The sequence below is a fragment of the Cajanus cajan genome, chromosome 6 (genome assembly GCF_000230855.2).
Source record: "Cajanus cajan strain Asha chromosome 6, NIPB_CcT2T_4, whole genome shotgun sequence".
NCBI lineage: Eukaryota > Viridiplantae > Streptophyta > Magnoliopsida > Fabales > Fabaceae > Cajanus > Cajanus cajan.
Window position 1 is genome coordinate 64,056,121 of NC_138522.1, and position 10,093 is coordinate 64,066,213.

The following is a 10,093-nucleotide window of genomic DNA, read 5'->3' on the forward strand; positions in this document are numbered from 1 at the left end:
TTAATAAAATTATTATTTGTTAATTTTAAAATAAATTTATTGGGTCTGTTTGTTTCTACTTAAAAATAAATAGTTTTAAACAAATCCTTTTACAAAAAGTAATTCTTTAAGGAGCAGATAAGAGTTGTTTTTTTTTTTTTTTAAATACAAACTATTTATTTTAGGAAAAGAAATCTTGACAAACATATAAAAAATAAAAAAATATATTAAACATATAAAATGGTAGAGTCCACTAAAAGATTCTTTCTTCTTATTTTAGCATATGAAAGAGGAAGAAATTTAATATAAAATATATATATTTTTTATCTTTAAAATTCAATTATTACTCATTTTCATTACTTTTATATTTTTTTGTATATTTTTTAATTGCTTATTTTTTAAACTTTAATTTTTTTTATCATGTTTATAATAATTTTGTTTTGAACTTTAATTATATTTAATAATTTTCATATAAGTAAATTTTATGAGACAAATTTCAAGTCTTAAATTAGTAAAAAAAAAAGCTAAAAAAACCTAAATTTAGAAGATAAAGAATCAAGATGAATATTTAAATAAAAGCACTAAAATGAATTAAAAAAATATCATAAAAAACTAAAAATATAATTAAAAATATTTAAAATTATTTATTTGTTATAAAAATTTGATTATAATACTCTCTCTATATATAATCAAAACATATATTTATCATATAACATTTAGTTATATAAAAAAATAATTATTTTATGTATCACACATGTTAAAATGTTAGTAGTATATTTTATAAACTATAATGAAAGATTTATCTCTTCATAAATAAATCATCTAATATATTCAAGATTTTATTTATATTACTTCATTATTAATTATTATTTTAGTGAAAAAATAAATTATATTAACATTGTATCTATATTTTTTGACATGCATTTAAAAGTTAAATAAAGTAATTTTTAAGAAAAAAAGAAAGGTAGATTGATTAGCTGGTCCATAGGAAATGATGAGTGAATATCGAAATGAAATGAAGGGAGGCATTGAATAGATTAGAAAGGGTGAGAAGAGATGTAAGAAGAAAAGGTCCCTGTTGTTTCATTATTTTTCAATTTTGTTTGTTCTGCACGCGCAATTCAATTCGCATGTCAACCTAACCCAACGTCAATAAAAAAAAAAAACTGGAGATTCCAGAAGTTGTGGGGGAAGAAAAATGAAAAGGAATTTAGAATATGCTGTGAGCGTATTCGTCTGCAATGAGTACAAGCAGTGAGTCAGGGTGGCACGCAACGCAACTCATTACGCAGTTAAAGGGATCCCTATCCTTATTTATATATTAATATTAAATACAAATATTATTTTCATTCCCAAAATAAACCTAATATTGGGAAATAGAATTAGCAAAACAACACACATTGGGTTTGCAATTTTCAGAAACAAATCAAAACCTTAGGTGACTGGTGAGGGCAAGTAACGCACAACATTCACATTCACATTCACATTCACATTCACATTCTAAGGCCTAAACTCTTTAATTTCTTCTTCTCTCTCTCTAAAACGCAAACAATTCCCTTTGGTCTTCGCGGCTAGGTAAGGTAAATCAGCTTCCCCTATTTCTTGGTTATCTTTGTTTTCTAATTCTTGTTATTCGAATCGTGAGTGAGGGACGATACTTAATTTAGGTTGATTTTGCTTCGCTTTCCACTTGATCCAATGCCCATTGCTCTATTCATTCCCAATTTCCACTCTCTCGCAATTCCCCTAATTTTCTTACACTGCAATTTCCTTTTCCTCTAAAATGTTAGGGCTGGAATCCCTATTTCATTTCTGAGACCTTTCTGCACGTCAAGTGCTTCGTGAATCCAATACGACACGCCACTCTCTTTATTTTTCCCATTTCACTTTGCTCTTCCTACAACTCAGTTTGGCCTCCCTATTCAACACATTTTCAGCTTTGTAATTTCATTTGTTTTGGGTCATGCACTGAAACTCAAACTAGTCTTGTTCTTTGCTGATTTTTTTTTCTTTTGAACAACGGATGCGCATCCTGTTATCAAAGCATTGGATTGTATGCAAATGAGATTATATTTGCCTTTTCTTTTTTCACCTCTCTATGGCTGTGGCTTTTGGTATTTCCTGACATGGTCTGTTTTCGTGTAGCTTTTGTTCACATATGTTTGCTATGACATATCATTTCCAATGGGGTTTATTTGTCCTTTTACATGTTAATTGTTTTCTTACCTTTGTTTTTGCTTGGGAGCATCTGCATACTAAGGTTAAATTTATTTAGTCATTCATGGTTTTCTCAAATGACAGAGAAACATTTTGCTCTATTTTGTGCCCGTTAAGGAGAGGAGTCTGGTATACGACCCTCTTACAGTTTCATTGAATTAGGTGTCTCTGATTCGTATTTCCTTAACTACTCCTTTATAACTAGTTTATTGATATATTATTTAGGTTTGACATATAGTGTTCGAACTCCAATACTTAACTAACTCTTCCTTGATCCTCAGTATGCATTTTGCTTTACTTTTGGAACCATGAAACTGTGCTGTGCTAAGCTAAAGTTAATGCATCTTAGGGAGGGTCTATGTAACTTTCAATAACAAGTTCGGGCATGGAATGCAAAATGTAAAACAGAGAAAGTACAAGGCAGTCTTTGGGAATTAGATCCTGCTGATTAATTAACCATTGTAGTATGTATTGGACCCATAGTATTACCATTTACCACAACTATATTGAAAACCTTGAGAATGTGTTGAGTGGTCTAAAATGAGATGAGCCAAAGTCCCTTAAGTGTAGATATGTCAGTGTGAGTTGAAATTTAGGATTTAGGCTGGTTGATATATTTTTACGAGAATAATCATGTAATAAATTTAAGTTGTTTTTAAAAAAAAAAATTGAGGGCGTGATGTTGAAAGCAGTATTTCAGTAATATACAGTCTCAATTCTTCAATGGGATTGAGGAGGTAGATGAAATGAAAATTCATGATTAGTTTGAAGACCATGTGAGAACATGGGGCAGTGGCTGGGGCTAAGAGGGTGAAAATGTGAGATTTCTTAGAAGTCATTTTTTTGGCTTCTTCTTAAACAATCAGCTTGTCTTTGTTTGACTCTTAGGAAATAAACTATCATGTTTGTGTCTAGATTGTCAACATGACTTCTACCATTAGGTAGAGGGAGGGACCACTGGTTTGAAATCCAATGGGTCATAATGTTTCTCTATGTGAGATTCACTTGTTAGTTGTTACTACTATTTATAATCAGAGTGAATGAAAATAAAATTAAATATATTTTTACATGTAAATCCAATATTCCTTAATATTTTGTTAATTTAATGACCTGTATCTTTTCTCAAGTTCTAAAATATAGCAAGTTCTATAAAACAAATCATTTATAGAGGCAGCCAATATTATCATAAATTATATTCAACTGAACTGTTTTGGTTGTTATTCTTGCTGAAGTTAAATTCACAGAAAAGAAATGTTCTTGTTTAATTTGTTTAGATATCCAATAAAGTCTTCCATGTTTCTAGACAACAGATTTTCATTAAAGTTTGAAAATTGAATTTGAATTTCATTCAAAGTCTACCATGCCTTTCAAATTAGTACTGACACTCTGAATTTCAATTTCTAAAGTATCACAATATTGCTATACATTAATGGATAAATATTGTGATTGCAGGTGCACCTTCTACAAAAACAGAAGTCAGTGGTGAAGAGTTATCAGAAATAGATGAAACTGCAGTTATAAATTTATAATGTCTGGACTGATTGAAGGACTTCCTGACGCTGTTGCAATTAGGTGCCTTGCACGGGTTCCCTTCTATCTCCACCCAATATTGGAGCTTGTCTCTCGTTCTTGGCAAGCAGCTATTCGTAGCCCTGAACTATTTAAAGCTCGGCAGGAGGTTGGTTCGATTGAGGATCTGTTATGTGTCTGTGCTTTTGATCCAGAGAACTTATGGCAGCTGTATGACCCTATGCGAGATCTCTGGATTACACTTCCTGTTCTTCCCTCAAAGATCAGGCACCTTTCCAACTTTGGTGCCGTTTCCACTTCTGGAAAGTTGTTTGTGATTGGTGGGGGAAGTGATGCTGTTGATCCTTTGACTGGAGACCAAGATGGTTGTTTTGCAACAGATGAAGTCTGGTCTTATGACCCTGTAGTCCGGCAATGGGCCCCCCGTGCATCAATGCTTGTTCCCCGTTCTATGTTTGCATGCTGCGTTTTGAATGGGAAAATTGTTGTGGCTGGGGGCTTCACCAGCTGCAGAAAATCTATATCTCAAGCAGAAATGTATGATCCCGAGAAGGATGTTTGGATTCCAATGCCTGATCTTCATCGCACTCATAATTCAGCCTGTTCAGGAGTAGTGATTGGTGGAAAGGTACATGTACTGCACAAGGATATGTCAACAGTGCAAGTATTAGATAATGCAGGGCCTGGGTGGGCAGTTGAGGAATGTGCGTGGCTCCAAGGTCCAATGGCAGTTGTCCGTGATGCACTTTATGTGATGAGCAATGGATTAATTATCAAGCAGGACAAAGAAGGGAGAAAGGTTGTCGGTTCAGCATCCGAGTTTCGAAAGAGAATTGGATTTGCAATGACTGGACTAGGTGATGAGTTATACGTGATTGGAGGCTTCATTGGCCCTGATAGATGGAATTGGGACATTAAGCCATTATCCGAAGTTGATGTTCTCTCTCTTGGAAGTGAGAGACCAGCTTGGCGCCAGGCAGCTCCAATGACTCGGTGTCGTGGTACTATTGTTGGTTGTACGCTGCTGACAATTTAGGCTTTCGTTTACTAGGTTCTAGTGTAATATGTGCTCGTGGGGATTTGGATCCCTTCAACTAGACAAAGAATCAGTGTTCAATGGCTTCCCTGTTTTGTATGTAAGCCATAATATTTGTTATTGTTCTTGTTTTTACGTGGATCACATGTGGTAACGAGGTGAGTTTCTGTATCTGTTTTGTTCGCAGCAAAACAGTAAAGGATCACCATTAACCAGACAACAAATCAATCTGTGCTATTCCCACCTTGAAATTTATCACTTCGCGGGGAAAATATCAACTTCATTTAGCTATTCACCCGTTTATTTTCTTTAGTGAAAATAGGTGAGAGGGATTGCGTAGCTATTCACCCGTTTATCTATCCAACTTTATAGTAGAACTGTCGAATGTGAATTGTTTTGCCAAGTATGCCGCATTTCACTTTTTTGTGGATTTGTGACTTTCTCTTCAAAAGACGTCATGACAAATTAGGATAGGAAGGTGGTTGTAAACTAACATTCACTTTGATTCCTTATCAATATGGAATTTTTGGTGAGATTAAACAATAGTCTTCCGACAGAAGATAAGAACCAAAGGGTCTGAAAGTCTTGTGTGTGGCCTATAGGACATATTTTAGTGCCAATATTTCAGTGAAGTCTGTTGTACTTTCAATTCATCTTTAGTATGTCTTTCGTTGGAAAGAAACATGAATATAAGTGTTAACCTTTTCCGTGGTTTAAGTCTATAGTCTCAAACTTGTGTAATAAAAAAGTGAAAAAGCTAAAGCTATATGAAGTAGCCTCTCCACCTCTTGAAAGTGAAATATCAACTACACACATAATTGTTAAATAGAATATCAATAGTTGATATTTTAATCATTAATTTTCTAATTAACAATGGTAAACACATTTTATCTTTTAAAATACACCCTTCAATTTTAGATAAGCCAAGTATATATTTTTTTAAAATTTAACCCGCGCCTCTTGCACTGGTGGCTTTTGCAGCTAAGTTAATATGAAAATTAAATTAGCTATGAAATGGATTTTTCATTCCCATATCCCTTACATACTTATCTCAATAATGGAGTGTTTGAGGGTTATGTTGATACTACGCACTACAGTTAGAATGATGGTCTCTTTTCTTTAATTGACTTGGAAGATGTTTCACATGTTTCTTTCCTTGCTTTTGTTAGACATGTATTTTCCGATTCATAGAAATTACTGTTTGCCAAAATAAAATGTTATTAAAATGAGATACACAAATAGTTTGATAAGTTTGGCTTGTTAGTTGTTACATATGTAACATACAATATAAACATTTCATTTTGGCTTCACTTCAAAATTAGTTAAGAATTTCTCTCCTCTCCCTTTTATGGATACGTTCACTATTAAGCATCTAACGTTTATCAAGGATATTACCAAGATATTTTTTGATACAGCAATTGAAGTGTGCACTTTACAATGTCTAATTCATCTAAAAATCGAAACGACCAGATAATGTGATTAAAATTTGAATTAATCACATTATTTTCTAGTTTTTTTTTTTTTTTTCATTTTTCATTTTTTCCTTGGTGGGTCAAGCGAGCAAAGTGAGCCCAATATTTGGAACGAAAGAAGCGCCAAACCCTAACACGGAGGTTAGTTTCCGAGTAGCATCATGGAATCGGAACCGAAGAAGGAAACCGAAGTGGCTCCGGCTCTCATCGCCGTCCACCCCGACCAGTCCTCCGTCGCCGTCGCCGTCGGCCCCCACCTCCGCGTCTTCGATCTCCTGTAGGCACTTTCTCTCTCATTTCTCATTTCATTTCATCTTAGTTTTGTTATTATGCTGATAAACCCACAGTGCCGGTTCCGCAGCCTCCTTAGTTGACGACTCCGACGCCGTTCCCTTCCACAAGGACAACATCAGAGCCATTCGCTTCGGCGCCAGCGGAAAACTCTTAGTCTCCGCCGGTGACGATAAAACCGTCAAGGTCTGGTCAACGCAGTCGTGGCGCTGCATCACCACCGTGTAATAATAACATCTCTCTCTCACACTCACCCTCTGTTGCGTCGCGTGCATTCTTTCAATTCAATCATTTAGTTCCTTCCTGTAATTAGGTCCTCCGAGAAGAGAGTAACCGCTGTTGCCGTTAGCAACGACGGAACCTTCGTGTGCTTCGCGGATAAGTTCGGCCTTGTTTGGGTCGTCGATCTCGATCCACCGTTGCGCGATAAGAAACCGGCACCGCTTCTTTCTCACTATTGCAGTATCATCACTAGCTTGGTTTGTCGCAAAACTTGTTATTGCTTTTTTTTTTTTCCTAGTTAGGTTATTTTTCGTTTAATTGCTGTTACGTGATTCTCTTCTGCAGGAATTTTCACCGGATGGTCGCTTTATTTTAAGTGCTGATCGTGATTTCAAAATTCGCGTAAGCTATAACATTTCTCGCATCTGAAACAGCATCATTTGTTATGGCCTTTTTTTTTTTTTTTTTTTTTTTAGGTTCTGTAATATTAATAAGTATATGCATATTACAGGTTACTAATTTTCCCAACAAGCCCTTGAATGGAGCTCACCAGATACAGAGTTTTTGTCTCGGTCATACAGAGTAAGAGTTGCTTACATTATTCTTGAATTTGATGACTTTCAATGAATAACAATACGAACATTTCATGATTGCGGATGCTGAGTGTCGCATAAGTCCTTTTTTGATATGATCCATTTCAAATTGGATTAGGATCACCTGAACAAAACTGCACCAAACAATGCATGAAATTTGTAAAAATTGTTTCTAAATTATAATTAAATATAAATAATGTTATTTTATGGCTTAGATTTTGTGATAGAGAACCCTGATTCAAAAAAAATGTATCTACTTGCAGGTTTGTTTCCTGCCTTGCCTTCATTCAGTCTCAGGAGTGCCCTCAAGGTCTTCTTGTCTCTGGAAGTGGTGATTCCACAGTTAGTAATTCATTCAACCTATCAGGATTCAACCATTCTGTCTATTTTCTTTATGACTCTCTTTTAGATGAAAATAACGTGAATTGCTTTCCACAGGTTCGGTTGTGGGATATCACCTCTGGAGCACTCTTAGATACCTGTGAGGTTGCAATTAAGGTATTTCCATATTAATCAGAGTTGTATAATTTTTTTTGTCACTATGAAAGCATTTTGAAAATTATTACTGGACTATTCAATTCTTGTCAACATGAATAAAATAATTTATAGCGATTTCAATAAAGTGATGGTTATTATCTCCTTTTGCTGTTGCACTTGGTTTTTACGTTCTTGTTTTTCTTCCTCTGTTTCCAAAGGCAGGACTTTTAGAGTCTAATGGCAAAGCAGAGGAGCATGGCCATGCTGTTACTGATTTATGCACCATCCAGGATGGTTTGCTTGTTGCAGTAGCCATTCAGAGGCAAGTCTCTCACAATAGCATTCTGTCATATTTTGCTTTGGGAGAATTGTTTTGGTTTACTGACAAGTTTTATTTGATACCCCTGTAGTTTGCAAGGAATAGTATTGTTGAATTGCAATGTTTCAGCACAAAGTCTCTCTCTTGCAAAGGTAATGGCTGTTATTGTAAACAAAGTCTCTCTCTATTTTTCATTTGCGAAGTTAGATTTCTACCCGTGTTGTTAAACTGCTATTGCCTAAGAAGGAAAATATTTGTTTCTAAAGGAAAGCATTTAAAATGACGGGAACATTGCAGGTGGTTTCTGTTGCTGGAGAGGCCTTTGTCCCTACCTGCTTGGGGAGCAGCTCCTCTACAGGGAAATTATGGATGGTTACAGGTGTCTCTAATTTACCTGGTTGTAATAACCCCTCTTTGGCTCGTGTCCGAGTAATTTCTGGTATTGATGTTAAGCAAGAGCCAGTTGTTCTGGAAGATGATAACATACCTGGGAGAGAAAAGTTGCTAGAAACGTTGCAAGGAACTGCATCCGTTGATGACAATGTGTTTTTAGCAGCAGCTGAAGCAGTCAAAGCAGCAATGTGCAACCTATTGATAAAAAAACAATACCCTTCAGAGAATAGAGAATATAGGAAGAAAAGCAGAAATGATAGAAAACTCAAGGGCTAGCATTTTATTTATTTATTTTGTTTTTTTTATTAATATATGAAGCAGCTTAGCTCGGTTTCCTCGATCACTAGTTTCCAAGGACTATTCTTGATTATCCATTTTATTTATTTTCTGATTAACTGTGCATCTGAAATATTAAACCGGATTGCCATCAATTTTATGGTAGGCCTTTTTAAATTGTAAGTATGCAAACACCTTGCAATTGTTGTTCAGAGTCAGTGTATTAAACTTGCATTAACTATGAACACCGGGACGATAACTTTAGGCAAGTTGGCTCCATGGATGCGCGAGTTTCTTTCGTTATAAGTGTTGAACTTTAATGCTAAGCTGAAATCACCGGTATCTGCATCTTCAGCACATCAATTCGATGAAAAAAAATGGAGGGAAGCTGCTACTGCTCATTAACCTTTGCGTCTGCTAAGTTGAAGAGTCCTAGAGAATTTACTTGCATCTAGCTCTGAAGCAGTAATCGTTGGATTCTCCATGCAAGTTCCAGTTAATCAACCCATTAGGCTATGCTAAGACCGACTTAAAATTGACTCAATTACATAAGTCGATTTGAAATCGGTCTAATCACTTTGGGATCAATCTAATCATGTGTGGGTCAATATAATCATGCATTCACGAATGCTACCATGTGTATCATAACAAATTATCTGGTCTACATGAATAATAAACTTCTACCCTTATTACCATTATATAAATCAACCTCACGTTACAAGTGAGACATTTCTTTTCTTACATGTTATTACTTGGCTTGAATTCTTAGTGACTTGAACTTTAGATTGCATGCTGGTGATGTCTAACAGTACCATCAACCCTTGCTGCTTGGGTACTGCTTCATTAGAGCTAGTTCGTTGAAATCTTTCCCTTTTTTCCGGTTCGAATATAATCCAAAAACACGTTCTAATCATCAAATCAACTAGTAAAACCATTTAACACAATCAATCAAAATTAAATTGCACATGTTATGTGGTTGATTGATTTTAATTACCTAAGTCTAACTTTAACATGTTTCGGACTTAACACAGTTGATTTCTTGTGCTGAGTAAAGAATGGTCTAATACTAGTAAGACTCATTCAAGATTACTTGAATATACAAATATATAAATCTGAACTATAAATTATTGGATATCAAAGTAACTAAATAATAACATGACTAAAATAAGACATGAGAAAACAAGAAAGAAAAAAAAGAGAAGACAATAAGCATAATAGAAAAAAAAAGAAACCTTACCAAATGAAAAAATTATATTATTTTTCATTCTAAAATTCACTCCTTAAAATA

General features: G+C 34.7%; 2 protein-coding genes across 4 annotated transcripts; both read left to right on the forward strand.

Moving 5' to 3' along the window:
- The first annotated feature begins 1,133 nt into the window (after nucleotides 1-1,133).
- Nucleotides 1,134-4,906, forward strand: LOC109815850 (Galactose oxidase/kelch repeat superfamily protein). Of its 3 annotated transcripts, none has more exons than XM_083059323.1 (2): nucleotides 1,134-1,554; nucleotides 3,649-4,906. In XM_083059323.1, exon 2 carries the CDS (start codon nucleotides 3,725-3,727, stop codon nucleotides 4,760-4,762), a length of 1,038 nt encoding a protein of 345 aa, XP_082915449.1. In that variant the 5' UTR covers nucleotides 1,134-1,554; nucleotides 3,649-3,724; the 3' UTR covers nucleotides 4,763-4,906. The 3 variants fall into 3 exon arrangements, with proteins under 3 accessions (XP_082915449.1, XP_082915448.1, XP_029130713.1); XM_083059322.1 differs by having other exon boundaries at nucleotides 1,137-1,559; XM_029274880.2 differs by lacking the exon at nucleotides 1,134-1,554 and adding an exon at nucleotides 1,566-1,939.
- A 1,374-nt stretch (nucleotides 4,907-6,280) lies between these two features.
- On the forward strand, nucleotides 6,281-8,869 carry TRM82 (Transducin/WD40 repeat-like superfamily protein). The gene is made up of 10 exons (XM_020380672.3): nucleotides 6,281-6,511; nucleotides 6,582-6,749; nucleotides 6,839-7,004; nucleotides 7,093-7,149; nucleotides 7,259-7,329; nucleotides 7,604-7,682; nucleotides 7,779-7,838; nucleotides 8,036-8,139; nucleotides 8,228-8,288; nucleotides 8,434-8,869. Exons 1-10 carry the CDS (start codon nucleotides 6,396-6,398, stop codon nucleotides 8,803-8,805), a joined length of 1,254 nt encoding a protein of 417 aa, XP_020236261.2. The 5' UTR covers nucleotides 6,281-6,395; the 3' UTR covers nucleotides 8,806-8,869.
- The last annotated feature ends 1,224 nt before the right edge of the window (nucleotides 8,870-10,093 follow it).